This window comes from Sinocyclocheilus rhinocerous, unplaced genomic scaffold (assembly GCF_001515625.1).
Source record: "Sinocyclocheilus rhinocerous isolate Xijiao unplaced genomic scaffold, SAMN03320098_v1.1 scaffold860, whole genome shotgun sequence".
In the NCBI taxonomy this organism is placed as follows: Eukaryota; Metazoa; Chordata; class Actinopteri; order Cypriniformes; family Cyprinidae; genus Sinocyclocheilus; species Sinocyclocheilus rhinocerous.
The window spans coordinates 472,574-500,238 of NW_015638565.1; the positions used below are offsets into that span (position 1 = coordinate 472,574).

The 27,665-nt window shown below is 37.7% G+C and overlaps 1 protein-coding gene across 2 annotated transcripts; it reads left to right on the forward strand.

Moving 5' to 3' along the window:
- Window positions 1-201: 201 nt before the first annotated feature.
- LOC107749748 (tetraspanin-17-like) lies at window positions 202-17,366 on the forward strand. Of its 2 annotated transcripts, XR_001641077.1 has the most exons (9): window positions 202-694; window positions 8,705-8,755; window positions 10,247-10,393; window positions 10,664-10,834; window positions 11,056-11,181; window positions 13,039-13,086; window positions 14,267-14,383; window positions 15,165-15,318; window positions 15,429-17,366. XR_001641077.1 is itself a non-coding variant. In XM_016564901.1 (8 exons), exons 1-8 carry the CDS (start codon window positions 608-610, stop codon window positions 15,228-15,230), a joined length of 813 nt encoding a protein of 270 aa, XP_016420387.1. In that variant the 5' UTR covers window positions 202-607; the 3' UTR covers window positions 15,231-17,366. The 2 variants fall into 2 exon arrangements, 1 of the variants encoding a protein (XP_016420387.1); XM_016564901.1 differs by having other exon boundaries at window positions 15,165-17,366.
- Window positions 17,367-27,665: the final 10,299 nt, after the last annotated feature.

Consider the following 27,665-nt stretch of genomic DNA (forward strand, 5'->3'; position numbering starts at 1 on the left):
TTTGGAAAAGCACTGTTTACTCAAGACGACCTAAACAGATCTCAGAAATACTTTAAAAAGGTGAAAGACGTTGTATATTTGTGCAAGACATTGTATATTTCACACTGACTTGTTGGTGAAATAAATCAATAATTCATGGATACTGGCGCAGACAGGACTTTTATTGTGACAGCTTGTTCAGTTGACTGTGCGCTCGTGTCCTCTGATTGCAGTGTCGCGCTTCTCTGTTCTTGCTGGATTGTTAGATTGCTGTGGATTGTTTTCCTCGGGACATTCACAACTAGGTTAAAATATCAAGCACATCTCATGACACCAACCCAAAGCGTTCGGGATTTATCAGGGGGGACCCGGAACATTAATCTCCCCATCCATTTAACTCCTCACCCGTTGTTTATATGTTGAAAAACTGATGAATAGATTCAGCTCAGTGGAAAAAGCGCTTGTTGATGGGTGCATTGTTGTGGTTTGCGATGTATTGCTGGTTCGCAGCCTCTTCGGCTAAAATATAGATGCATGAATCGCTTTCGAGTCGCATTTTTGGCGATCCGTTTAGTTTTTCGCAGCTGATCGTTGAATCAACACGACAGCGTTAGCTGGCCTGAACAAAATGAGCAGAAAACAGCATCATTTTAAAGGAGCAGAGGTCAGCTGCTGTGTTAAATACTTCTTGTTCGGATTCAACATCATATTTTGGGTAAGTTTTGTCGATCTGCAGTTCATTTGCTTTTTAATGTTTCTCTCAAACTCATATAAATTGCCGTCATAATCGTTTCATTGTGTGTTTCCATCATCTAAACAAATCGGGATTGCAAAACAAGTTCAGCAGGATAGACATTTGCCTTATTCATTTCACAGCATGTGACACGAATGTGTTTGTATGAGATTTACCCAACCAGTGCTATGTATTTATTTATTTGTATGGTAAACGAGCTCTCTGATGTGTATGATGTTGGATACATAATCAAACACTCATCCAGGTAAAAAAAAAATCACCTGTTTCCCATGGGAATATGGATTATGGAAATATTACTTTCTCAGTACCTTTCCAGATTTGAAGAATACATCCCATTGAGAATTGAGGGGAGTGGAGGGGTAAATAGGATTATCCAGGTCTCATTAGTTGGTGGAGTTTGGGACAATTCACAGGTTCAACAGAGATTACCTCACACCAATCAGTTTTTCCATGTCTGTATTGGAAATTATTTTTTTTGCCCCTATTTCTGTCTTTCTCTTTTCCACAAACAAGTTTGTTATAATTTGTAGTGATTTGGCAGAAAACAGATTGTATCAGTTTTTGAGCGGTTCAGCTATGGTGGTGTTGATTGTAATAGTAAATCTTCTAGGTGTCTGATTTTGTTTTATTTGGTTTACATGTTCCAGCCAAACTTATTTCATGGAATTTACCCAAGTGTTAAGAATATTTTGCTTTATTAAAGGGTTAGTTTACCTTAAATATATCAATTATATATATATATATATATATACACACACACACACATATATATATATCTAAATATATTGATATTAATAAGTTAATATATTAAATGAATATAGTAAATTTTCACTTAGACGTTTTCCATATATTGACAGTTCATACCGACAAAAGGCTGTCAATATTCCAAAACTCTGTAAAAGCACCATTAAAGTAGTCCATTATAGCTTGTGCACTAGCTATTCTATGGCTTATGGAAACTTGGAATATAGCAAATGAGCCATATGGGCGACTGTTATTGTGCTTTTTATGGTCCTTTTTGAGGCTTGATAGATGTGTTCACTAATTGTATGGAAAATATCCAGTTCAATTGCAGTGAATAACATCAAATGCGTTCAGAACAACTTGAGAGTGAGTAAATGGAAAATAATACTGTAAAAAAAAAAATCTTATTTTTGAGGTGAAGTCTCTCTCTTAAGTGACTCTTAAGCCTTAAATATGGACTTTTCTCCATTACATCATCACGAAGAACCAATCGTGTTGCTCAATTCCACTATGGTTTTCATGTAAGAGAGTGATAAATTGTGAGATAAAAGGAAAATCTTGGAGCGGGAAGCTTCCATGAGTAATTTCTGGGGTGAACAGATCGCCTGGAGCGTGATTCTGTTAAGCTTCTTGATGACATAAATTCCAGCCTTCATTGGTTAGTATTGAATGGGGTAGTGAATACCACTCTGGAGGGCGTGGGGGTAATTGGTGCCCCCTCATGCTTTAATGCTGTCCCGTCTGAAATGTTAACCTTGCATAATGATCTGCTGTCCTCTGTAACAGCTAGCCCTCCTACTGCCATTGTTCCCACGTTATAGAGAGCCTGTTGTGTTTTGTTGGAACTTAGACGCCTGTGTTTCCACCAAATCATGGCCAGAATGTCAGTCTATACTCCTGGAAGCTGAAATCAACCCTGACTCTTAAGCCTTAAATATGGACTTTTCTCCATTACATCATCACGAAGAACCAATCGTGTTGCTCAATTCCACTATGGTTTTCATGTAAGAGAGTGATAAATTGTGAGATAAAAGGAAAATCTTGGAGCGGGAAGCTTCCATGAGTAATTTCTGGGGTGAACAGATCGCCTGGAGCGTGATTCTGTTAAGCTTCTTGATGACATAAATTCCAGCCTTCATTGGTTAGTATTGAATGGGGTAGTGAAGACCCCTCTGGAGGGCGTGGGGGTAATTGGTGCCCCCTCATGCTTTAATGCCGTCCCGTCTGAAATGTTAACCTTGCATAATGATCTGCTGTCCTCTGTAACAGCTAGCCCTCCTACTGCCATTGTTCCCACGTTATAGAGAGCCTGTTGTGTTTTGTTGGAACTTAGACGCCTGTGTTTCCACCAAATCATGGCCAGAATGTCAGTCTATACTCCTGGAAGCTGAAATCAACCCTGTTGTAGCTAAATTAAACCCTTGACTAGATCTTTTCAGGAGCAATTCACCCAAAGTCAAATCTGATACTGAACATTCACCTAAAAATGAAAGTTCTGTCATCATTGACTCACCCTCGTATATGACTTTCTTTCTTCTGTGGAACGCAAAAGAAGATATTTTCAGAAAAGATATTTGAGAAGTGTTTTTTGTACATTCAATGAGCGTCAGTGTTGTTTTGACTTTCTTTGTATGGACAAAAATGGTTAATACTTCCTTTTCAGGTTTGCGGTGTTATTGTTAACTAAAAAACTAAAAACTAAAAGTAGTTTCCATTAGTTGAAATACAGCTAAAATAAAATATAAATATTAGATGAAAAACTTCAACTTAAAATATGTATGAAATAAAATTAGTAATAAAATAAGTTGAAGTACTAAAATGACTAAAACTGAAACTAATGGATATAGGAACTTTTTAAATGTAAAACAAAATTGCATAACCAAATTACTGAAACTGAAAATATAAAAATAAAGTATCACTGACACTATAAAAGTATAAATAATACTAAAATATCACTGCAGGTTTGAGTTAAACTTGAGTTTTCATTTTTCAACTATACCCATTAGAACAAAAATTGAAATATACATTGGTTGACTTAGTTTGGGAGCGAAAGTCTCTTTGATCTGTTTTTTTTTTACATTTTCTTAGTAAAATGTGACTAGTGTTTACCCATGCAAAAGTCACCACTTTTGTGGGTATGGGTCAAGGTGAATGTTTTTTTTTTTTTGCTATGTGGTTGCTAAGGTGATCTGGGTGGTTGCTAAGTTGTTGCTTACTGCCAACTGCAGATATGGCTGAATTCCCTCATTCAATGTAAATCTAAGCAGTTTTTATTCTAAGCCATTTTATTCTCTGCCGGGAGAAAATTGTACATCTTACCACTTAGAAAAGTAATAGTAGACTACTCCAGAATAATTGGCATGATTGGAAGGTATCATTCATGTCCGTAGTTTGAACCGCTCAGGATAAGTTACGTACTTGTTTTATGGGTGCAAATCTCTAACCCTAATTATGAGCAACAGCATCAATAATTAAGTGTCTGATCACCATACTTCTTCTTGTCATCTTATTGTCCCCTCATCATGTCTGAAAGCCTTTTATTGTCTCTCAACTGCTTTTGTCTTAGCAGACTGTTTGACCCCTGTGTGCCCATACTAATGCCTGTCTGATTGGTTTAAAGTGGAGACAGTCTGATCGGGCAGAAACCTACCTGATCCCTACAGAGCACTTACTTTGCCAGCCTCAAACTGGGCCGAGTTGATGGCCTGTAATTATAGACGCCTCGCTCTGTAATCGCAGTCTGATATCTCCCCAGGAGGCTTTTGAAGGGACATCTTAACGTTCCCACTGTCAGACCCCCCCACCTCCCCAGCAATCTTTAATTCCTCCTCTCCAAATTCTCCTCCTCCTTTCCATTGGGGAGCCTCACAGCCCCCTTGTCTTGTATTCAAATGAAGATGTTTGGCTAATGGTGTATATGAGAGGGGACATGCTGTTCCCACAGCGTCTGAGGGGCCCTGTGTGTCTCAGGAACCCCATTCAACCTCTTGCTATGGAGCTGATGGGGCCCTGCGTCTATTGTCACACACACTGCCCCTGATGCGACAAAAGCATTGACTGCTGTGTTTGTTTGCACACTTAATGTGTCTGGCTCATGTATTGTGTACAAAGCAATGCACATTTCTGATTCCCGAAGTGTTTATTATGTGTTTTTGTCCTTGCTTGAGCTCTTGTATGTTTTTCCTTTTCATATCCTCCAGGTTCATACAGCAGATGGGAACCACATGTCCGTTCCCCCTTCTTCCTCTGTTGCTCTGCGAGGGAGTTTATTTCCATGCCATTTCCCAGCAGGCCCTATACTCTTACTCACACACATGGACTCATTCTCACTAAAACACAAATGAATCAAGCCAGAGTCACTCTCGCTGTTTCATCAATTATTAAAAATGACTCTAACGTGCTGATATTGAGCCACTGCTGACATTCAGCAATTATATGGTAATAACAAATGGCTGTTCTTCATTGTTTTATGGTTTTTGTTGTTTTGAAATAGACCAAAGCTCATGTGAAGTGAGATTTGTCCCCCTGAAACGGTGAACTTGTCAATGTTTCCATAATCTAGGCCAGATAAAGATATTTTCTAAGCATTTAGAACCAAAAACAGACTCCCGTTGTAAGTGTTAAACCTAAAACAAAATGATGAGGATGATTTCCGAATAAGGTTTCTGAAGTTTTCTGAAGAAAATCTGAGTGGTGTTTGCCATTGCAAAAAAAAATGTTGCTATGCAGTTGCTAATGATTTCTGAGCTTTTTTTTTTTTAATGTGTTGCTATGCTGTTGCTAGGTGCTTGCTTAAAGGAATGGTGCAACCAAAAATGAAAAAGCTGTCATTATTTGCTCACCCCCTTGTTGTTCCAAACCTATATGACTTTATCTTTCTGTTTTCTTTGCCCTTACAATGAAAGTTGTTTTGGACCTCCACTGCCTTTTCATAATATGGGCAAAAACAGTTCTTCTGAATATCTTCTTTTGTGTTCCACAGATGCAACAAAGTCATACAGGTTTGAAACAATGTGAGGGTGAGAATTATCACCCACCAGATGAAAGTCATATGAAATCAAAAGTCAGATAGTTCAGAAAAATTACAGTACACATATTTATGATAAAATGGTAAACATTTGACAACTGGTAAAAGTTTTGAATAGTCGTCTCTATCATGGTTATGTTTACATCACATTTTTTTGTTAATTAAAAATAACTTTTAAAATTAAAAATAAGATTTAATAACTGTGCTTTTGTCATTTTTATTTTTAAAAAATATTTCTATTTAGATTTCAATAAATTTTTATTTCAGTCGTTTTAGCAAATTTAATACATCAACTTAAACTTACTTATTTCCTTTATTTGTTTATTTCTTTATTTTTCGTTGAAGTTTTTTCTTCTAATATTTATTTCTGAAAATAAATACATATTTTTTATTTTATTTCAGCAATTACCGAAAACAGTTTTTAATAGTTTTAGTTGTTGAGAACAACAATAACAAACAACTCTGGGTATTGTGCATATACGTACAGTATAACTAATAGGCTGATAATACACAGGGCAACTTTTTGAGCAATGTTGCCTGCATGGGCACTTTCTCATTGAGAATGGGTAACAAATTTCTATCTGGATACTTCAGATCGGTTGTGGGCCCTGTGTCTCACCTGGTTGCCCACTGACGGCAACATTAGCCAAAGTTGCCCGGCAACATTGCTCAAAAAGTTGCCCCGTGTATCATCAGCCTTACAGTTCATTCCTAATATTTATTTCTGAAAATAAATACATATTTTTTATTTTATTTCAGCAATTACCGAAAACAGTTTTTAATAGTTTTAGTTGTTGAGAACAACAATAACAAACAACTCTGGGTATTGTGCATATACGTACAGTATAACTAATAGGCTGATAATACACAGGGCAACTTTTTGAGCAATGTTGCCTGCATGGGCACTTTCTCATTGAGAATGGGTAACAAATTTCTATCTGGATACTTCAGATCGGTTGTGGGCCCTGTGTCTCACCTGGTTGCCCACTGACGGCAACATTAGCCAAAGTTGCCCGGCAACATTGCTCAAAAAGTTGCCCCGTGTATCATCAGCCATAGTGTAGGATAAGTTTCAAGAAGGTTAGCAGTTTGTCCAGATCATTGAGTACTGTGAGTAAAATTAATATTGATGCTTGCTTTAGCAAACAGCACTAATAAAGCCAAAATACTACTATGTACCGAGTCACACTTTCCAAAAGTATACGTTTCCATGGCGATGCAGCAGTTCTTTAATCAAATAAAGATAAAGATGTCAGAAGATGGCTCAAGGAGAAGAAAAGCAAAAGCTGTTCTTATGGATGTAGTAGCTGGTGGAAAAAGTAGTTCTGTTCACTGTCACAGTGCTGAGAGTTTAAGACAAGAGTTTATTTGGCTGCCGTTAGTGATAATACAGAGATACTGTAAGTCTAATCATCCCACTGTGTGAGATAGCAGCTGTCCTCTGATTGACCGGAAGCACTAAATAAGCTGTTTAAGTGCTCTGTGATGCTTGAATGTTTCTAATCCCAATATCCACGTCACTGGCCTCCCCTGGATCAGGACCGAGAGGAGTGGAGAAGATAGGCTAATGTCTTCATTATAGGGATGAGTGGGAGTCAGTGGTATGTATTGACAGAGAAAGTGTGCAGTGGATGACTGGCCCTTAGCTCTGTCCCAGCCATCCATTGGATTAGCCGAGACCACTGGGAAATGGGATTATGGGATTTGCGGCTGCTGATACCCGACCTCTGACTCTTACCTTCCCGCTCTCACGTTTCCCCTCACGCTGGAAATGCTCTAACCTGCAGTCAAACACACATCGCTGAGAGCCCAGTGGGAGTTTGACAGGGAATCTGTAGTTTTGATAACACATTAGAGCAAGAAGGTCAGTCAGTAAATCAGACTCACTGAGAAACATCTTTTATTGAATGGTTTAGTCAGAGAAAAATTGGATTGTAGTTGGTGCCATGGCCTAGTGGTTGGTGCATGTGCTTAAGAAGACATGGTGAGCTATGGTGCTCTGGTTCAAATTCTCATCTCATCCCTCTCTCTCTATCGCTATCTCTCTCTCACACTATCTCTCTAGTAACTTCCTGTACTGTCTCTTCTGTTTCTGTCTAATAAGAGTGATGGATGACTTTTTTTATAAGTTGGCCAAATGAAATATGTGAATCACATTACAAGTTTTATGAAGCTGTACAATAGCTTTGTGAAACTTGTGTTGTTATTCACTGAGAATTGTCCAAAGACCAATGACAATGAACGTGAAATCTGGTGGGATGTGTTTTGGCAATGTATGCAAACACATGATATGTGAGTGTTACTCTATGATTTAGGTTGAGGTCTGCATTCCCGCGGGACTTTACGAAATAATATGACTTAGAATTCATTCAGAATTGAAAGTAATGAATGTCTTCTTTATGAATGGGTTATTGAATCATTCACTCATTCATTCAGTAAAGAAACCCTGCTGTGTGTTGCTCAGAGACATGCAGCTGTTATGCACTGGCTTTTTTGCAACTATTTTTGTTGCCATTCTAACTGTATTCTAAAAGACTACATCAAGCTGTGAATGCATGGACTCTCAAGATGTTTTTTTTTTTTTTTTTTTGGGCGGGTAATATTTGGTGGTAGAAAATGCCAGTTTTATAGTAGCAGTCTATGGAAGCCATGGAATAAAATAATAAAAAAGGTAATTCCTAATAACTTTACAGTTTTGGTCCTTTGGCATTTCTTTTTCTGAAGAATGAAAAGTCATACAGGTTTGGAACAACATCAAGTTTTTTGGTGCTTATTTTTTTTAAATATCCCTTTAAAGTTTGATAGTCAATTTAGAGATTGATTTGACTCGGATCGTGTTGGATACACATGCCAAAACAGTAACATTATTGTACCATAAACCTCTATAAAAAAAACAAAACTGTTTCCTGTAAGCAGCATCCAAGTGAATTCTCTCATTCAGGTAAAAACAAGTCTTGGCTCCCTCTCTGGGAACCTTATGCCAAAGATTGCAGTGCATGCAGGGAAATCTCTGCTTTCCGGATCTTTGATTGAATCTCAGCCAAGACTGTTTTTTTTTTTTTTAATCAGAAGAGTTGCCCTCAGATAAAGAGAGCAGTGCTGTCTGCATATAGCACTAAACTCCTGCCATTGTGGGGTGGGCATAAATTGTATAAGAGGCGTAAATGTGATGAATTCTGTTGTGTGCTTGTATGTTGCAGTTGCTGGGAGCTGCATTCCTGGGTATTGGACTTTGGGCCTGGGCAGAAAAGGCAAGTTGGAAACACAAATACAGAGTAACACAATGATCCGTGACATGCCTCAGATTCCTAATATTATTATCCATGTGGTTGCCTTAGCAACATAATCATAGATGTAAACAGAAGACAACGGCACACTTTAACAGTACAATCTACCTACAAATACCCTGTTGTCTCATTCAGTCTGTGAGTTAAAGCACCCAAATTAATATTTAGCATATTCATATATTCATGTTTTATTTTATGAAATGTTCTGAGATGCTCTTTTTGCTGAAAGCTCTTCTGTGAATCCCCTATGTTGCCTTTTCCTCTTTTGATGTCTGTAGTCTCCCTTTTAATATCATGAAACCATGACATTTGAGAGCATATGGGTGGCATCTTTTATTTATTTCCATGGCAGGTTAATGTCGCTCTTATATTGTAACAGTATCGCACAGCTCAATAAGGCTTTGTATTTATTGTGACTATTCTCTCTCTGATTTGTCATCCCTCTCTGAAAAGGTCACCCTTGCTGTTATGTATTCATGCATGAAAGGTGAATGTAATTTCTTCACTCTAATTTGAGGCGACTTAATGAATGAAGTCAATTGGCTGATTAATAACCTGGAAATTGCTCTATTTCAGCCGTTGATTGTTCTGCTAAAAGACACGTGTAGGCCATATGGCACTTTGTATTAATGTCAGCTGATTAAGGAACATCTCGGTAACTTGATGTAAATAATTAATAAGTGGTTCAGTTTTAATTTGCAAAATGTTAATCACAGAAATAAAGCATTAAGATTCGAACTACTGGTGTTGAATTTGATTGGTGGAAAAGGCTTTGTATTTATTGTGACTATTCTCTCTCTGATTTGTCATCCCTCTCTGAAAAGGTCACCCTTGCTGTTATGTATTCATGCATGAAAGGTGAATGTAATTTCTTCACTCTAATTTGAGGCGACTTAATGAATGAAGTCAATTGGCTGATTAATAACCTGGAAATTGCTCTATTTCAGCCGTTGATTGTTCTGCTAAAAGACACGTGTAGGCCATATGGCACTTTGTATTAATGTCAGCTGATTAAGGAACATCTCGGTAACTTGATGTAAATAATTAATAAGTGGTTCAGTTTTAATTTGCAAAATGTTAATCACAGAAATAAAGCATTAAGAATCGAACTAAGGGTGTTGAATTTGATTGGTGGAAATTCTGTTTATTTTAAATGAGTGTTCAGGAGGATTTCAGAGCCTTCTTTTTTACTCCATCATAGAAAACCAGGCAAGAACACACCCACACACAAAGGAAACCTTGTTTATATTCACTGTCAGCGTGGTCAAAGACCTGCTGTTGGTTCTGGGGTTGAACTGAGATTCTACCCTGATGTGGAAATCCAAACGTGGAAGGCATGAATCACTGCAATAGTTGCCCAAACACTGTCAGTTGTGGCGGCCTGGCAGGTGGTGGAGGATTTTAAGGTCAGGATGGGAACTTACAACAACTCTGTCTGATGTCTCTGGCCCACAGGGAGTGCTGTCAAACATTTCCTCCATCACAGATCTGGGCGGCTTCGACCCTGTCTGGCTCTTCATTGTTGTAGGAGGGGTGATGTTCATCCTCGGATTTGCCGGATGCATCGGTGCGCTCCGGGAGAACACATTCCTGCTCAAATTTGTGAGTTCCACCCTTGCATCCGGCCTACGAGCCCTGCCTCCTATTTTTCTGCAACCTGTTTTCCTCTCTTCACTCATTTCAAGGTTTATTTGTTCCCAGATATGGTCGTTTAAATGAAATGAATTGGCCATTATTTAAGAATACACCCAGAAAGAATTGAAATGCCTCCTGGAGGCAAATTAAATGTCAGTGTATTAGAATGATTTTTATTGAAGAAGTACTTCCCTTAAAAAAATTCTGACTCCACTATCTATGTGTTTTCTCTTCTAGTTTTCAGTGTTTTTGGGCCTCATCTTTTTCCTGGAACTCACAGCTGGCATTTTAGCTTTTGTGTTTAAAGATTGGATCAAAGACCAGCTGAACTTCTTCATCAGCAACAATGTTAAAGCATATCGGGATGACATTGACCTCCAGAACCTCATTGACTTTGCTCAAGAATATGTGAGTCAGCACTTCTCTTCCCCTCTCGTTTTCTGCAGCACTGTGGGTGTATTTTGAATGGGATAGATATGTAAGTGTGCACTTGAAAATATGAGACATCTGCTGAGTCATTAAGCTTTCTTGATGTGAAAAACATTACTGTAAATTACAGCTGTGTGAGGATGTAAAGGTGCTGATGATAATGATAGTAATGTCATCTCTGATGTCATATATCACATCAGTGGTCATGTTGTGGCGCTCATGGGCCGAATGACTGGAACCTGAACATTTATTTCAACTGCACCGACTTCAACCCCAGCCGGGAAAGGTGTGGCGTTCCCTTCTCCTGTTGTGTCAAAGACCCTGCTGTGAGTGCCAGAAACAATCATTTTATCTGTTTACCACTTGCTCTTCCCTGCTTCTGTTATTCCTCACAATCTGTGCAGCACTCTTTAAAGGGGTCATATGATGCGATTTCAATTTTTCCTTTCTCTTTGGAGTGTTACAAGCTCTTGGTGCATAAAGAAGATCTGTAAAGTTGCAAAGACTAAAGTCTCAAATCCAAAGAGATATTCTTTATAAAAGTTAAGAGTCAACCACGCCTACCTAAAACGGCTCGTTCTAACACACCCCACATGTAAGATTTGCATAACGCCACCCAAATGTTCACGCAAAGAAAGAAGGCGTAACTTTTATTCTCGCTGTAGTATTGTTGCTGCCGCCATGTCGTGAAGAAAGCGAAACTACTGTTTGGCCTTCCAAAAAAGGACACGACTAGAAATCAGTGGTTAAGTTGTATTTACAACACTGTTCCAGAACAGTTCAACCCAAATATTCAGATGTGAGCAATGCATTTTATGGAGGACTGTTTCCTGATCCTGGTAGAGTAGACTACAATGCCGGCTGTTCTGACTCACAGACTCTTAAGTACGGTTTTTTATATTTAAAGGATTTGCCACTGACGATTCTCCGATCACAAATGCAGACATGGTTTTATGTTTACGCGGTGTGGGCATCACAGTATGGTAAGGGGCGTAACATTTCCATCACACCAATCACAATGCACTGGATAGCTGGCCAATCAGAGCACACCTCGCTTTTCAGACCAATGAGCTTTGTAAAAATCGACGCGTTTCAGAAAGGCGGGGCATAGAGGAGAAACAATAATGTACAGTATGTGGAAAATAATGTGTTTTTTGAACCTTAAACACATTTCATTACACCAAATACACAAAATAATGTTCTTTTTAGCAACATCATATGACCCCTTTAAGTTTGTTCATAGAGCTCATTCAAAAATCTGATGGAGGTTTAGTATAATTTGCTGGTCTGTTTTACAGGGATAACAGAATGTAGCTACGGGTTGTACTGTAGCTCAGTGGTGCAGCACATGTGAGATTTGCATTTTTGTGTGTGTGTGTTTGTGTGTGTGTGTAACTAGGGATGCGTCATGAGTCAACAATTTTTTCCCTTGTTTTTTTCCCCTGTATTTTTATGTATGTATGCATATATATATGGTTAGAAGGGGTGCTTTAATTAGCATGCTGATAATACTGTTGTTTTGCTGTTAAAAAGTTTGTATGATAAAACTCTCAGAAGTCTCTTATCTCTTTCTCTATTCTGTTCTGTTCTGTTCAGTTGTGTTCTGTTGTTTTTTTCTGTCCAAAGGATTGCATTCAATTGTCCTGAAATTATATTTTAAAATGATAATTATATCTCATTCTATTATATTGTTTAAAAAATCTATTGTGCCCCTAAGATTCTATTCTATTTTTAAAAATTGTTTTATTGGAAATCCTGAAGAGTCTTTTGTTCTATCCTATTCTATTGAAATGTTCTTTTATACTAAAATTCTATTCTGTTGTGTGCTAAAGATTGTTTTATTCAATCCTAATGAAATTTCATTTTGTCCTAAACATTATATTTTATCAGAAAGTTTGTATTCTGTATTTCAGATTGTGTTTTATTGGTGTGGGAATTCTTTTGAGACAAATTTCACTCATAAATTGCTTGGAAATTTCACAAATAGTTAAAAAAAGAAATGGCACATTGAAAACATTGAATTAAACAAACATTTTGAAGAAACACTAAAATTGTGTTTTCTTGTAAGGTGCACCCAGTAATCTTTGTTTTATTTACAACTACGATTTTGTGTGTGTGTGTGTGTGTGTGTGTATAGACATGTTTTGAAATAAATTGAGCATGTTCTTTTGTTCTCTCTTTAGGAGGATGTCCTGAATACACAATGTGGCTATGATGTGCGGCTTCAAGGGGTGAGTGTGTTATTAGTAGTTAAAAATGTTACAGTTGTACAGATCCATAGTCTATTCATATGATGAAAAACATTATAGTGTATAAATTGTGCTGTGTCAGACCACCCTCTGAAAGGAGCACAGAAGGGTTAAGCGCATGAGAGATTCTGAGAGCATTTGAGATCCTCTTGTTCGCCTCCTTAATAACAGTTTAAGCTTTTAAAAGTGATAATTAGCTTCTAGTTTTAGCCACAGGAAATTGTGGAGCTCTGTAATTGTGAAGTCAGCGGCTTATGCCAGCCCTGTGCCTTTCAGTATGGGTGGAGTGACACTGCACCCACGGTTCACCACGGTCTCTCCATGGTACAGAGTAGTTATTCTGTATCCAAGGATACTCTTTTTTTCACAATCCACCTTTGGAGAGATTTACTCCGGTTTTATTTGCTTTTATAGTGTTTTTTATTGATTTGGTGTTGTGAACAAGTATTGAACATATAATAAATGTTTGCTCAAATGTAAATATTTTGCACATCTTTGTTCAACCTCTGGAGGAAGGCCTAGGAGAGAAAAAGAGAAGAAGTTAACAAAGATCTGCGATGAATAAGTACAAACAGTTAACTGTCATACAGCCTTTCACTGGCTTTCTCTGAATTCTTCAGTCTTCCTACCGGTTTGGTGATACGTTTCTAGTCTTTTGTGTCGTCTTCCCTGGGGGGGGGACAAAAGATTCTATGGAAGAACGTGTTTGTATGGTTCACAAAAGCTGAATTGTGTGGATTTCTCTTTCTTCACCTTCAAATGTCACTGACACCCCCAAATTACACCTTTTCATCTCCCTTACTTCCTAGAATTCGATAGACAGTAGTTAAGACATTCCTGTATGGCTGTGTAATACAAACTGGATCTTCCCTGTGCTAGGTTATATGTGGTGAGCTGCTGTGTGACATTTCATCTACTTTGTGTGGGAGTGAGTTCTTCCAGTTTTCTAGAGAGGATATTTGTTCTCAAATAGATTAATGCGCAGGTCCACCCAGGTGAAGGCCTAATTGTTTATCCTGGACTTGAGTAAAGATTAAAGGTCAACTCAGAGGAGCGAAGACTAATATGCTACATGGTGCACTTGATTGAAGATTTGGTTTCTTATTTAGATCTGACATTTTCCATTAAGTGCTGTTCTATTTTGAATAATCTTTTTTAACAGGAGTTGGATCAGCAGAAGTACATTTATACAAAGGGCTGCGTGGGGCAGTTTGAAAAGTGGCTTCAGGATAATCTGATCGTCGTTGCTGGGATTTTTGTGGGGATTGCATTATTACAGGTAAGGACAATGCTAATGGAAATGCTTTAAAGCATGCAAATATCCTTTAAAGATGTAGTAAAGACTGAGCAGATTTGCTTGAATGAGGCCTGAATGGTAAAATAGTCCCACATGAATGGATATTATGCTGCCACCTTCTGGTTAAACCTTAAAATTTTGGTTTAAGTTCCTCCTTAATGGATGGCTAGGTGAATATAAAAATTTCCAGCTCATAATTTACTCCAAAATGAAAAAATAAAAATAAAAGTTATTTTCATACCAGTACATTGCTTCCCAATTTTATTATTGCTGTAAACAAATGTATACAATAATGAAAGTTTTTTTAATTTTTATTAAATAACGCATTTAATTTATGCTGGTTTTATTTCTTATTCTGTACAACAAATATACTAAATGTACACTTAAAAATTCATGATAAAATTTAAGTATTATGTCATTATTGGTCAGAAAGTGAATGAGATTGCAAAGGCTTGCAGTTGGGGAAGGGCAGGAAAAATATGCGTAATTGTCATGAAAATGTTCTAAAAAGTCCTAAAAAAAAAATCCTAATTATCCTGAAGTCAGATTTAATTTTCTTTATTTCTTTATTATGATTATTATTATTATTTGTAAATTTTACATTTAATTTATAAATGACCCTGATATTTCGTTTTTGTATAATACAACTGTAGGTTATAGGGATATTTCAGCTTGTCAGGTAGTTTAACTAAAAGTGAGTGCATGTTGAATGTGAATTGTAATTTTTCTCCTCTATGATGCTTTCTTTTTAAATATGTTTCAGATTTTTGGGATATGTCTGGCTCAAAACCTGGTGAGTGACATTAGAGCGGTCAAAGCCAACTGGTGACCCTTTGCAGAGACAACAGGTGACAGTGACCTCTGATTATGGCAGAGAGCTAATTGCAAATCAGCACTGTTTACACACCACTGAGCTGGTAAATTCCACCCTTATAACCCTACAGACTTTGTATGTTAGCTGACTTTACAAAGCGGACTGTCCATCTATGTTTTTTCTTTTTTTTGTGGTTCCTTATCTGAAAACAAGCTCTTATGGAGACTATCCAGAAGGAGCTTAACGTGAGATGTCACATCGAGATCAAGCTATCTGCAATCTCGCAGCTGTCTCTTGATTGAATGCTATTTTCGTTTGCCCTTAATAAATGTTCACCAGACTCTCCTCCATGTTGGCGAATAATGTAAAGTGGATGGTGTTTTCATTAACCTGTGGATTACTTTCTTATAGAAAAACACACAAATCAACCACTGGGACTTTAAACAGAGGAGCCTTGAACTAAACAAAGACTTACAGCAGTGCGTTTCACTATACACTTGTGTGGGTTCAGCTTTTTACACAATATTTTGTCTGCCAGTCATTCGAGCCGATGGACAGTTGGACTCTTACCTCTGATTGGCTCTCTGTTGCACAGGGTAGCCAATCAGAATGACGTACTTGATAAATACACGTAATGCATTTATTTTTGTTTTTAGTTCTACCACTACTGTTGGGGAGGTGGAGAAATAGTCTGTTATTTGTCTGTATAGCTATGTTTTATTCATTTTCTCTTGTTTTTTTGGTTGTCTCTGTGGCAAAGAGTATAAATCGACTTAACCGCTGTCCCAGACTTGCCTATGAATCTTTGTTTTCTCTACTCTGCTAGATGGTGATATGCTATAGTGACATTATTAATGTATTATTATAAATATGATGCTGCTTAAACTCATAGAAGATATACATCGCTATACTAACCAACTGAACTTTTTATAGAAATCATGTGGTATACATTCCCTCTGGGAAACACAGTTCAGATCACGCAGAGTGCTTTGCGAATGAATCTGACGTGAGTGCACATGAAGTGGACAGATTGAATTAGCCGTGTGTACGATCACATGCCTTATTGAGCCCTACAGAGATGGTAGCAGAAGCCAACGACAGTTACACAGCACACGGCACAGCACCTTTAGGAAGGTTTTTTTTTACTGTTCAGTCTCTCTTGCTTGAGCCATATGCATGCAATCATCTATTTAAAAATGCATGGCAATGCAGACCTCTTTAAAAGCATGCACACACGTACATACGTGTGTGGATGTGTATCCATCCCATTATGAATACCATACCAGTGCGTTTCCACTTAGCTGTGTTAATTCCATTGTGTTCAGAAGGTGTCTGCTTTGAGTCACGACCTTAACGCTGATAATGTGCAAAGTAAGATAAATGATGTATTGCCGACTGCGTATGTAGAACGTGCCTGGATGGTTATAGCAGTGGAGTGTCATGTCAGCTAGACTGATCTGATTCATCTGTTTAACAAGCTTTGCTCTGTTTCAAGGGTCTATATAACCTGTGTTATCAGAGCAAATAGTAAAATGTGAGATTTCTCTTCTGTGGTCTTTTTGATTTCGGTATATTGTGTATATAAGAGGCAAACCTTTTATGCAGATACAAGATTACGTTCTAAAGATGATGTTTAGCCCCCTTTTTATGCACCCAAATTGATGACTCTAATGAAAAGCTACCAAGAACATGTCCAGGTTGCATTTCAGGATTATACATAATAGAAAAAATGGAAAAATACAGTTTGATTAAGGAAAGTAAAGCATATTTAATCCAAATTCTCCCAAATATAAAGATATATTTAATTTATAAAATATTTATACATACAGATATAATGATATTTTGTTGAGATTCACCCAAAATATAGTGTTTATTATCTCTCTCCCTCTCAGTTTCTTCATCATGCAATGGCCTTTTCTATGTTTTCTCCTTTTTTTTCTAAACAAAGAACTCTAACATTCCCTTTTGAGGGAGCCTCTTGCATATCATGAATGTAAAGATCATCTCTTACTAATGTTATGTCATATACATCTTACCCTTCAAAGTGCAATGCACAAACGTGAATACAGTGAATGTTTGGCTGACAGTAGGCACACAACTGAAAAACATCACAAATCTGTGTTCGTGTACATTCCTCGTGCATGCTTTGGCTAAATTTTTTTATGAAGTGCATTTTGCATTTCAGTGGTTTTTCTGTGCTGGTTCATCAGAAACAGTTTTGATGATTAGTATTAAAACCATTGAGCCTTTTTGCTGGCCTTTCTCTGTACCAGCTGTGATAGTTTGTACATTACAGTCATTCGAAATGTTTGCAAATCTTTAAGCACAGTTTTATCAGATAAGCTGGAGTTTCTGTCGACCAACCGAGAACAGTTGTACAGAACAGTACTGTGTGGATGGTAAACATTTTGTGATTGTGAATGCATATCAGAATAGTTTTTCAATGATTTAAAGATGTCTTGATCTTTTTCCCAACATGGGTCTTGACATCACACTTGTCACTTTTATGTGCTTTGAAAAATGAATTGAGAAAGCCTTCAAGATTTGTTTTGTTTAGTTTACATTCCCATATTCCTTTTCAAAGTGTCTTCATAGAAATCTTTGGATTCTACCTCATCATGGAGAAATGACTTTAAACGTGGTTATTTGGGGAGTCATAACTCTAATGCAACATTTGTGAGCATTTTTAGAAGAGTTGCAAAAACATTTAAAACCCAACTTTAAGAGTCTTTGACACAAATAATGGTAGCAGGTCTTCTCTCACAGTCTCAGCTTTTCTTTACATGCTTTTTAGGCAAATGATCGTTTTGTTTATGAGTCATCGAATGCAAAAAATATAATGTGGATTTGTTATTTGAATGGTGAGAGTGACACTTTTGTTTTTTAAACCTGTTGTTTATACTTATCCTGCTCCATTATGTGCAGCACTATTTCAGGACTCTGCAAACAAACAGTTCTCAGCTGTAATTAGATGTCCTTTAACTAGTTTATTGACTTAGTGTTCATTATCCGATAATTTCATATTAGCATAACTCAAAATACCCTCTTAAACTGGATAATGAATATTGCACTTGCAGCCCTAAAGCATTTCCTGTGCTAGTCAATGATTGTACTAACCTATAATAACACTCATACTTAATGTGGGATTTTCACTCTCTCTGTTAAAAAAAAAAAAAAACTATAGAAATTTAGGATCGTATTTGGAAACATCTTAGCGATACCACTGTTTTGCAGTAGTTTTGTTTTATTTGATATTTTATTTTATAATTTTTTTAAATTCTTGTTCCAAGGTTCATTTATTGGTGGCATCCACAAATGGACTTTTCTTGTGGGAGATGGTCTGTTACACTGTATACTATGATATGAGATATGCTTTTTCTTTTTCATAATAAAATGGATTTATGACATTCTGAGCTCAATTTCTTTCATCTGCAAATTCTGTCAAACATTTGACTGACTAAAAAAATTTACCATTGGCTGACCTGTTATTTTGTCAGTGGTGTTGCACCTAATTAAAATGAATAGAACCAGTTACTTCACTCTCAAATCGTTTAAATATTTAATGAAATGGTACATTATGTATGTTGATAAATGACAAATTATATGCGTTATTTTAATTATATGTTTAATTATTTATTAGAATAAACATAAACAGTAATATATATGTGTGTGTGTGTGTATATATACTGTATATATATACTGTATATGCTATCCAAGATTAAGATGAGTTTGTTTCTTTGAAATTTAGCATATTACTTACCAATGGATGCTTTGCAGTGAATGGGTGCCGTCAGAATGAGAGTCCAATCAGCGGATAAAAACATCACAATAATCTACAAGTAATCCACACCACTCCAGCTGGGTGCTTGTAAGAAAAAATCCATCATTAGCATTATTATGTATTATGAACTGGTAATTGGCCAAAGCAATGATTTAAAGTTAATAGGCTTTCACAATGGATTTGTTTCTTACACTTACAATTTGTTCTTACTTGTGGATTATTGTGATGTTTTTATCAGCTGTTTGGACTCTCATTCTGACGGCACCCATTCACTGCAGATGATCCATTAATGCAAGTGATGTAATGCTGAAATTTATCCAAATCTGTTCCAAACTTATCCACATCTTGGATGGGCTGAAGGGGAGTAAATTTTCAGCAAATTTTCATTTTTGGGTGAGCTATTACTTTAATAGTAAAATAATTTATGCCATTACAAATTATTACTAGTAAAAACTCTTGTAAAACAGATTTTGATTTCTGCAGAAATTGTGGACATTACAGTTTGAATTTTAGTCATCTGAACGTGTGTGACGGACAGCATCTGCAACTGCTGAATGACACCAATATTACATTAAAACAATGAGGTTTTACGCTGATGTCATTTTCACTAGGACCACTAGATGGTGACAACCCTTCTCATCTCATCTTTCTTTTGCGCAGTACTGTAATGCTGACACAAGTAAACCAGAAAAACTGCATGAGTGCCATTTACCAGATGCTTTAATGTGCTTACATGCTCTTTGACATGGTTTCTCTGCACATGCAGCATTAAATACTGTGGCCACCACCTGCTGGTTTTCAATTAGCATATTTGTTTATGGTTTCTTTGCTTATTTGCTACTCCTTCAATATTGAATGGTTTTCTGTACAGAATGTTTTAGCTGTGAAGCTTTCGGTAATTACTTGCTAACCCTCTTTTGAAGTGTTTTGAAGGTGCCGTCATGCTGTGCATGTCAATAAGCAGTACAGTGACATTATCAAGACCACGTCCTTAAAATGACGCTTTCCGCAGATAACCAGACTCAATTAGATTCCATACTGCATTTCGAGCATGCTCCACCAGTTGTAGTCAAATCAAATAATGATGAAATATTGAGCCTATATGACTGGAGGGGATTATTTCTGTCGATGTGTCCCTTTACGGTCCAAGGCCCTGCATTTGATATTTTCCAGAGAGCATGTTTCCGATATGATCAGCAGATTGGAGGTGCATCACAGCATTGCCTAAAGGCAGGGAGATTCCTTGTAGATTTTTCCTTTGGAAAACTTCTGATCTGTTTCCCCCCAATGTGCCCTGTGCCCTTTCAACATATGGCTGAACCTTGACTGGATTACTTAAAGTCTCAAAGCAGGAATGTTACATTTCAGTAGGACTAAGATGTCTCAGGCTCAACCTATTTCTGTGGTCTAACCTTAAAGAAAGCCTGGTTTGATGATAGATTCAGAAACAGGCCCGGCACGTCAGTTTCAGTATGCTACACTTTTTGACAGTGATTCATTTTTCATCTACTTTAATTCTCAAAGAGTCACTGTATTATCAATTACTAGTTTCATTTATAGCTTTCTTAAATGTGCAGTTTTAGTGACAATGGTGTCTGTATTGAATAAAATTGGTGCAAGATGCTTTTATTTGTTCTGTATCATAAAAACAGGCTTTAACTTGTATGTTATGTCCCTTAAGCATTTAGGATTAGTTGGGCTAGGGGAGAATGGGAGAATAACATTTGAAAAGTGTGTGTGCATATACAAGAATGATGGCAGGCAAATATAATAAAGAAGGATGTGCAAACTCCACTCAGCAATATTTATTATTCCAAGGTGTACAGTACTCAGTGAAAGGTGAAAAGACAGTATTTACAAAAGAACAGGGAGAACAACATAATGACAAAACAAAAAGGTAGGAAGGGGAGCATAAGAGGCGCCAAATAAAATAAATACAACAAATTTTACATTTTTTTTTTTTTTGCTGCAGTGATCTGATTCATCTTCAAACCTCACCACTGTTCTCTAAACATAATTAGAAGAGAGTGGCTGCAGACATAAAATATTTGGACACGTGTGTGGAATTCAACAGAGCAGTGTTATTTTCCTTTAAAAGAAAAGATCTATCCATTAGGCTGAGATAATGATGGAGACGTGTTTCGTCTTTGAAATGCTTTTACTTAAAGCTCGAACGTTATTTCATCGATCCAATTGGCAAGCCACTAAAGGTTGCTGTATTAATACAATCCAAATCATCATATGTTTGGCTCATTACAGCAGCTCATAAGCCTGTAAAATGAGTCATGATGAGTGTTGATCTCAACCACGGAATCAACTGTTTATTCATGGGCTGTGTGAGCCATGTTCGTTTCAAAGGCTTCCATTCAGCCAGTGATGCGGTCAAACCTGTGTCACTTGACTAGAACTAGGCGACCATCACATGACGCCTCTTAGCTCCCTGTCGTTTCATGTCGGTGCTATCTGAGAGACTCTTTCAGCTGTGTAACCGCCCAGAAGGGGATACCACCACAGTAGTGTTTTGTAAGGCCGGGCAGAGAGCAAAGCTCAACACAGAGCCTGTTAAAGGAGAAAAAGCCATAATAGGTGAGATCACATTGCATGCTGAGGTCCTCCATATAAAACAGACATTACATTAAATTCGCAGGCTGTGAACAATGAGCCAATGTGTGTAACGCTGCATGTGAATATATTTCAGAGGTAATAAAAGCTTGTGATAAAAGAGGGGTAATTAGAGCTGTGAGAGCAACACTTAACCGAAAGGGAACATTTAATGCAAGTTTATGAGAGCACTGAATCACAACCCGATTACAAAACCAGATATTATGCATGCAGTTTTGTATAATCATGCTCAATTCATATCTTTCATAATTTCTTAGCTAATGTAAAACTAAAAAAGGGACAAAAGCACACATTGGATGGGCGTTTCTACAAATTAAAGATCCTAAATTTGTTGTCGGATGGAAGTGCCAACATACCGTATATATCAACAGGCTCTTGTGTACATTCAATACTCACTGAGCATCATTCTGTGAAGCACCATCACCCTACTGAAATAAGAATATGTTAAGAACAGCAAACCTCTCAATCGCATTAACTAATCTTCCCATTAATTGAACAGCTCTCTGATTCAATTGGTTAAAGCTTCCTGGCAGCCACTGGATATCCAATCGAATTACACAATCATCCAGTCAATCCATTACGAGCAATAAATGCCATGAACTTTCTGCTGGACGGAGGCATCTCACACACTCGCCATGGGACAAGATGATGGACAACTGGATGATTTGGTAAGAAGCCAGAATATCTCAGAAAGTGTGGGAGATGTGAATCAGTTTCGAGTCATTTGCAGGACTTCACAGGGAGGGAAAGCGAAAAAACGTTTGGAGAATTCCCAATAATCCACAGGAGGGACCTTCCCTGTCGGGCTTTATCTGAGTCACGCAGCGATGAAAAGGCCTTGTGCCCTCGGACATCAATTCGCTCTCTAAATATCTTCAAGTTTCACCCAGATCAGTGTAAACAGTTTGATTTTGTTGCACAATTGCGTGCTGAACATGGCTGACCCTGTTCTCTTTATTAGCTTTCAGAGGAAAGCCACCAAACAAAACCCATTACGTTTTAAGACACATTCATTCTCTCTTGCCGGGCAGCAGTGGTATTTTGATATACAGCATGTATGGAATTACATCATATGTCATGGTATTTCTTTACATTTATGCATTCCATGGGAATCAAACCTATGACTTTAGTCTAGCTTAAAGGACTAATGGTACTTCTATGGTGCATGGTTCAAAAACATTTTTTCCGGGTTTGATACAAGTTAAGATCAATCAACAGCATTTCTTTCTTTCTTTCTTTCTTTCTTTCTTTCCGCCCGTCTGTCCATAATAAAAATGCTACTTTAAAATATATAGTAAGAATATTTTAATGCAAGACAATGCATGTGTTTCTACTGTAAAATACTGTAAAAAAAAAATTTAAGCAAAATGTATTGTCTTAGTTTTTTTTTCTATTTTTATTGTAAATTATACGGCAATACCTTAAGTCAAAATTTATTAATTTATTACAAAATGTATTATTAAATATAGTTACTTGTACAATAACATACTGTATGAATGTACAAATGAAAGTACATAGTTTGAGTAATCTTGTAATTTGCACTGAAAAACTGCAAGGTTTCTGTGTGACATGAAACAAGATTATAATTTACTTAAAGCAATCAAAGACAGACAGTGTTTGTTAGAAAAGTTTTTTTTTTTCTCGAAAAACCTGTTTGTCATAGGCCTATGCTGTTCTGTTTTGTCATGCTAAATTACACACTTCTGCTTTTTGTAATCAATTATGTATTGAGGTGTTTTATGTAACATTTATTTAATATTTATTACATTATTTTAGTGTCATGTTACCCTGAAGGTGTTTTATCATTTTGTGTGGATAACATTTTTTGTGTTAAGTGTCTCAGAGGACACAAGCTTGGCCTCCTTTTAAAAATATATTTGTCTTAATTCTGTACAGCAGCTTGTTAACTAATGCACTTCTGCTCTTTACATTTTTAAATTAGGCCCTGTGCCATTCTTATGTGACAGAACCTTATGTCAAACCACTTAAATCCCATGTAAAAACCTCGCTTTGTTGGTTTTAAACAAGGCAAAGTGCTTTTACGGTGATTGAGTTGAACCATGAGCTATGGCTGGGGGAGAATAATGGAATACTTGGGTGGTGGGGAATATTGACTAAAACACTAAAGTCGGTTTTACACGCCATTTGTCTTCTGAACACTTTAGGGAATGTCATAATGAAGATAAAAGGCTTCTTGTGACGAAAATGCGCATGTAAGCATGCAAATGAACTTTTATTATTTTCTGATCCACAGTTGACCCTGCAATAAGGTCATGCATCAGATTAGCACTTCAAGTTGGAAAAGAGTTTCTCCTTGGCTACACAGATTACAGCAGAGCTCCACCGGCAGAGGATTCTGGCTTTCTTATTAAAAACATGCCAGAAGATGGTAAGTGAGGTTCGATTAGCTTCAGGAACAGAGATAGGTCTTTGAACACTTGATAGATTCAAGCTGTAGTGTGTTAATTCAAGATTCAGCCCTATATTTAATCTGCCCTTCTCTCTGTTTGCTCTTGATAGACAACACGGGGTGAATGTGGGTATTATCTGCTTGTACTTTCTGTGACAGTTTGAGTATCTGTACACATCCATGCTCAACAGTTTGCTGAGTGCAGCAATTAGCATATCAACAAATTGTCGAGACAGACCTATTTAAATGGCCGTTTAACTGATAGGCAGTGTTGGGAAGGTTACTTTGGAAATGTAATAGGTTACAGATTACAAGTTACCCTATTTAAAATGTAATAGTAGTGTAACTTTTTCAATTACCAACACTGCTGATAGGCAAAAGCTTTCAGAAAGCATCTAAGTGCAGTTTTGTTTAGAAAATTAACTAAATAGATACTAAACAAATACTTGGCTTGACACCTGTGAACAATCAAGACGAAGACCCAATGAGAACACAGGACACATGACTAAAACAACCATTCAGAACATGACACATTTGACTAAGGGAGCAGATGGCAAGATACAGTGGGTACGGAAAGTATTCAGACCCCCTTAAATTTTTCACTCTTTGTTATATTGCAGCCATTTGCTAAAATCATTTAAGTTATTTTTTTTTCCTCATTAATGTACACACAGCACCCCATATTGACAGAAAAACACAGAATTGTTGACATTTTTGCAAATTTATTAAAAAAGAAAAACTGAAAAATGCTCACTAAGGGAGCAGATGGCAAGATACATGAGGGCAAGGGAATCGCATGACAAACCAGGAAACATAACCATGACTAAACTACAAAAGACATGAAAACAAAACCCAAATACAGATGTGACATATTCCCCCCCCTAAGGGCGGCTCCAGATACCCTAACATAACACCAAAACGTTCAGGAGAGTGGTGGAGTGGAGGTGGTTCAGGGGGCGGGATGGAGGACCAGGCCTCTGAAGTGGAATAAGACCCGGATCGTGGAACAATGGCGGGCCTGGGCCATGGAGCAGAGGGCAAGACCATTGCCTGTGGAGCAGTGGTGGACCTGGACCGTGGAACAGAGATGTGCCTGGTCTGTGGAGCAATGGCAGAGACCTAGAACTGAGGAGCAAATGACAGAAACCATGGACTGTGGATCAACCATGAAGGATCAGGGAACCAGGGGGAAGCCAGAGACCAGGGGTGCTTCTCAAGATCCCTCCTCGTTTCCTCGCTCCTCCGCCCTCCATCCTATGACCCGGAAACCGATCGAGCTCAGCCATCTTGTTGGACATCTCAATTCTCTAATTGCAACGCGAGGTGGCTTCCTGAAGAGCCATGAGTAGAGGATACACCGGTGTATCCTTTGCGGAAATGTTTTATTAACTAAACGTGACGCATGTATAAATTCTCCTCCCCCTTCACATCTGCACCAAGTGCTAACCATGAGAGAAAATACAAACACACATAAATGTGAGTATTAAGCATGAAGTTATTGTAAATGTGGGTAATGTTTTGACAGTACCTTTAATTTCGATGTATAATGTGTACTTTTCAGCACAGATTTAATTACGCCTCTTGATTTTAATGGCTTACTGCTTTTAATTTTTAAATGAATGCCTCTTATATTGATTAATAGAGAATGACTTTAATGTAGGACAGTTGCAGAATTATATCAAAGCACAAGAAAATGAAAGAAAATTAAACAAACTGTAATACTATAAAACAAGTAAATAGCAGTTAATAACTGGGAATAATTCATTGTTAATAACTGGTCAAATATATATATATATATATAAAAAAAAACAAATGTGGTATTTTGTGACGATGAAACTACTACAATATAAATATTGTAAATGTGGGTAATGTTTTGACAGTACCTTTAATTTCGATGTATAATGTGTACTTTTCAGCACAGATTTAATTATGCCTCTTGATTTTAATGGCTTACTGCTTTTAATTTTTAAATGAATGCCTCTTATATTGATTAATAGAGAATGACTTTAATGTAGGACAGTTGCAGAATTATATCAAAGCACAAGAAAATGAAAGAAAATTAAACAAACTGTAATACTATAAAACAAGTAAATAGCAGTTAATAACTGGGAATAATTCATTGTTAATAACTGGTCAAATATATATATATATATATAAAAAAAAACAAATGTGGTATTTTGTGACGATGAAACTACTACAATATAAATTCTCTTTAATGTTTAAGGATCCAGACGTGCAAGCTAAATCCAGCGGTATAGAGTCATCATTAATTGACGACACTTTGAAGTGACGCTAAAGGCAGCGAGGATATCACTTCACTTGATTCAATTCCTCCGTCCTCACGTTTTTTCCTTGCGTCCTTCCCTCGCATCCTGAAGGGTTGGAGCTAAGACGCGAGGAAAGGATGCAAGTAAAGGAAACTAGGATGCACAAATAAGAATTGAGAAGCACCCCAGGGCAGAGCAGACGACCAGGGCACAGCTGGCAGAGCAGGAAGCCAGGGCGAAGCCGAAGACCACCACGGAGGATCAGTCGGAACTGACAAAGTGAGCACAGAGAGGTTAGTAATGGTCCCTGTGGCCGTAACAGGGCAGACAGGGAGTTCAAGAACGGCCTCTTTGACAAGACAGGGTATTCAGAGACGGCCTCCACGGCCTTGACAGGACAGGCAGAGAGTTCAGGGATGGCCTCCTTGGCCATGACAGGGCAGACTGTAAGTTCAGATACCACCTCTTTGGCCGTGACAGGACTGGCAGAGAGTTTGCATGTTACCACTGTGATCAAAACAGGACAGGCAGGAAACTCACAGGCTGGCATCAACACAGGACTGAGTTCTAGGTCTTGAACTGGCTTTGGAGCAGATTCATGAACTGGAGAGCAGTGTGTAGCCCAAACACACAATATGTCCTCCAAATTGAAAGCCAGTCTCAAATGCCAGTTGAAGGCCCTGGATTGGTGGTCGTGGCATGAATAAATTCTGACATGACGGTTCGGGTGTGGAAAAACTCAGATGTGGCAGTCATAACGTGATGAGACTTTTGCATGGCAGGTTGACGTAATCAGGCTCTGGTTTGGCAGGCATGATGTGAGCAGGCTCTGGCTTGGCAGGCATGATGTGAGCAGGCTCTGGCTTGGCAGGCGTTGCGTGAATAAATCCTCACATTGCTTGGCAGGCATGATGTGAGCAGGCTCTGGCTTGATAGGTGCTGCGGGACTATGGGTAACATCGTCCACAATTCCCAAAGTAAACGGTGATCCACTCCTTAAGACCCACCCCAAAATGTCCTTTAACGCCACATCATTAAAGTCCACCCGGTGAGAAAGTTTACAAAAATCCTCAACATAAGCTTCAATGGCTCATTTGCCTTAAGGCACAAGAGACAAATTGCTGGGTTCATGTTTGGTCTAGCCTTCTGTAATGAGTCCACTGAAGGCGAGCATAGTGAGAACCCAAGAGCAGTTTTATTTAACAAACTAAATAGATACTAAACAAATACTTGGCTTTACATGGACATAAACTTTCCAACAGCAGTTGCACAAACAAAGCTAGACAAGAGACAATGAAACATAAGGGCTATATATGCCAAACAATAATGACCTAACAAGACACACCTGTGAACAATCAAGACGAAGACAC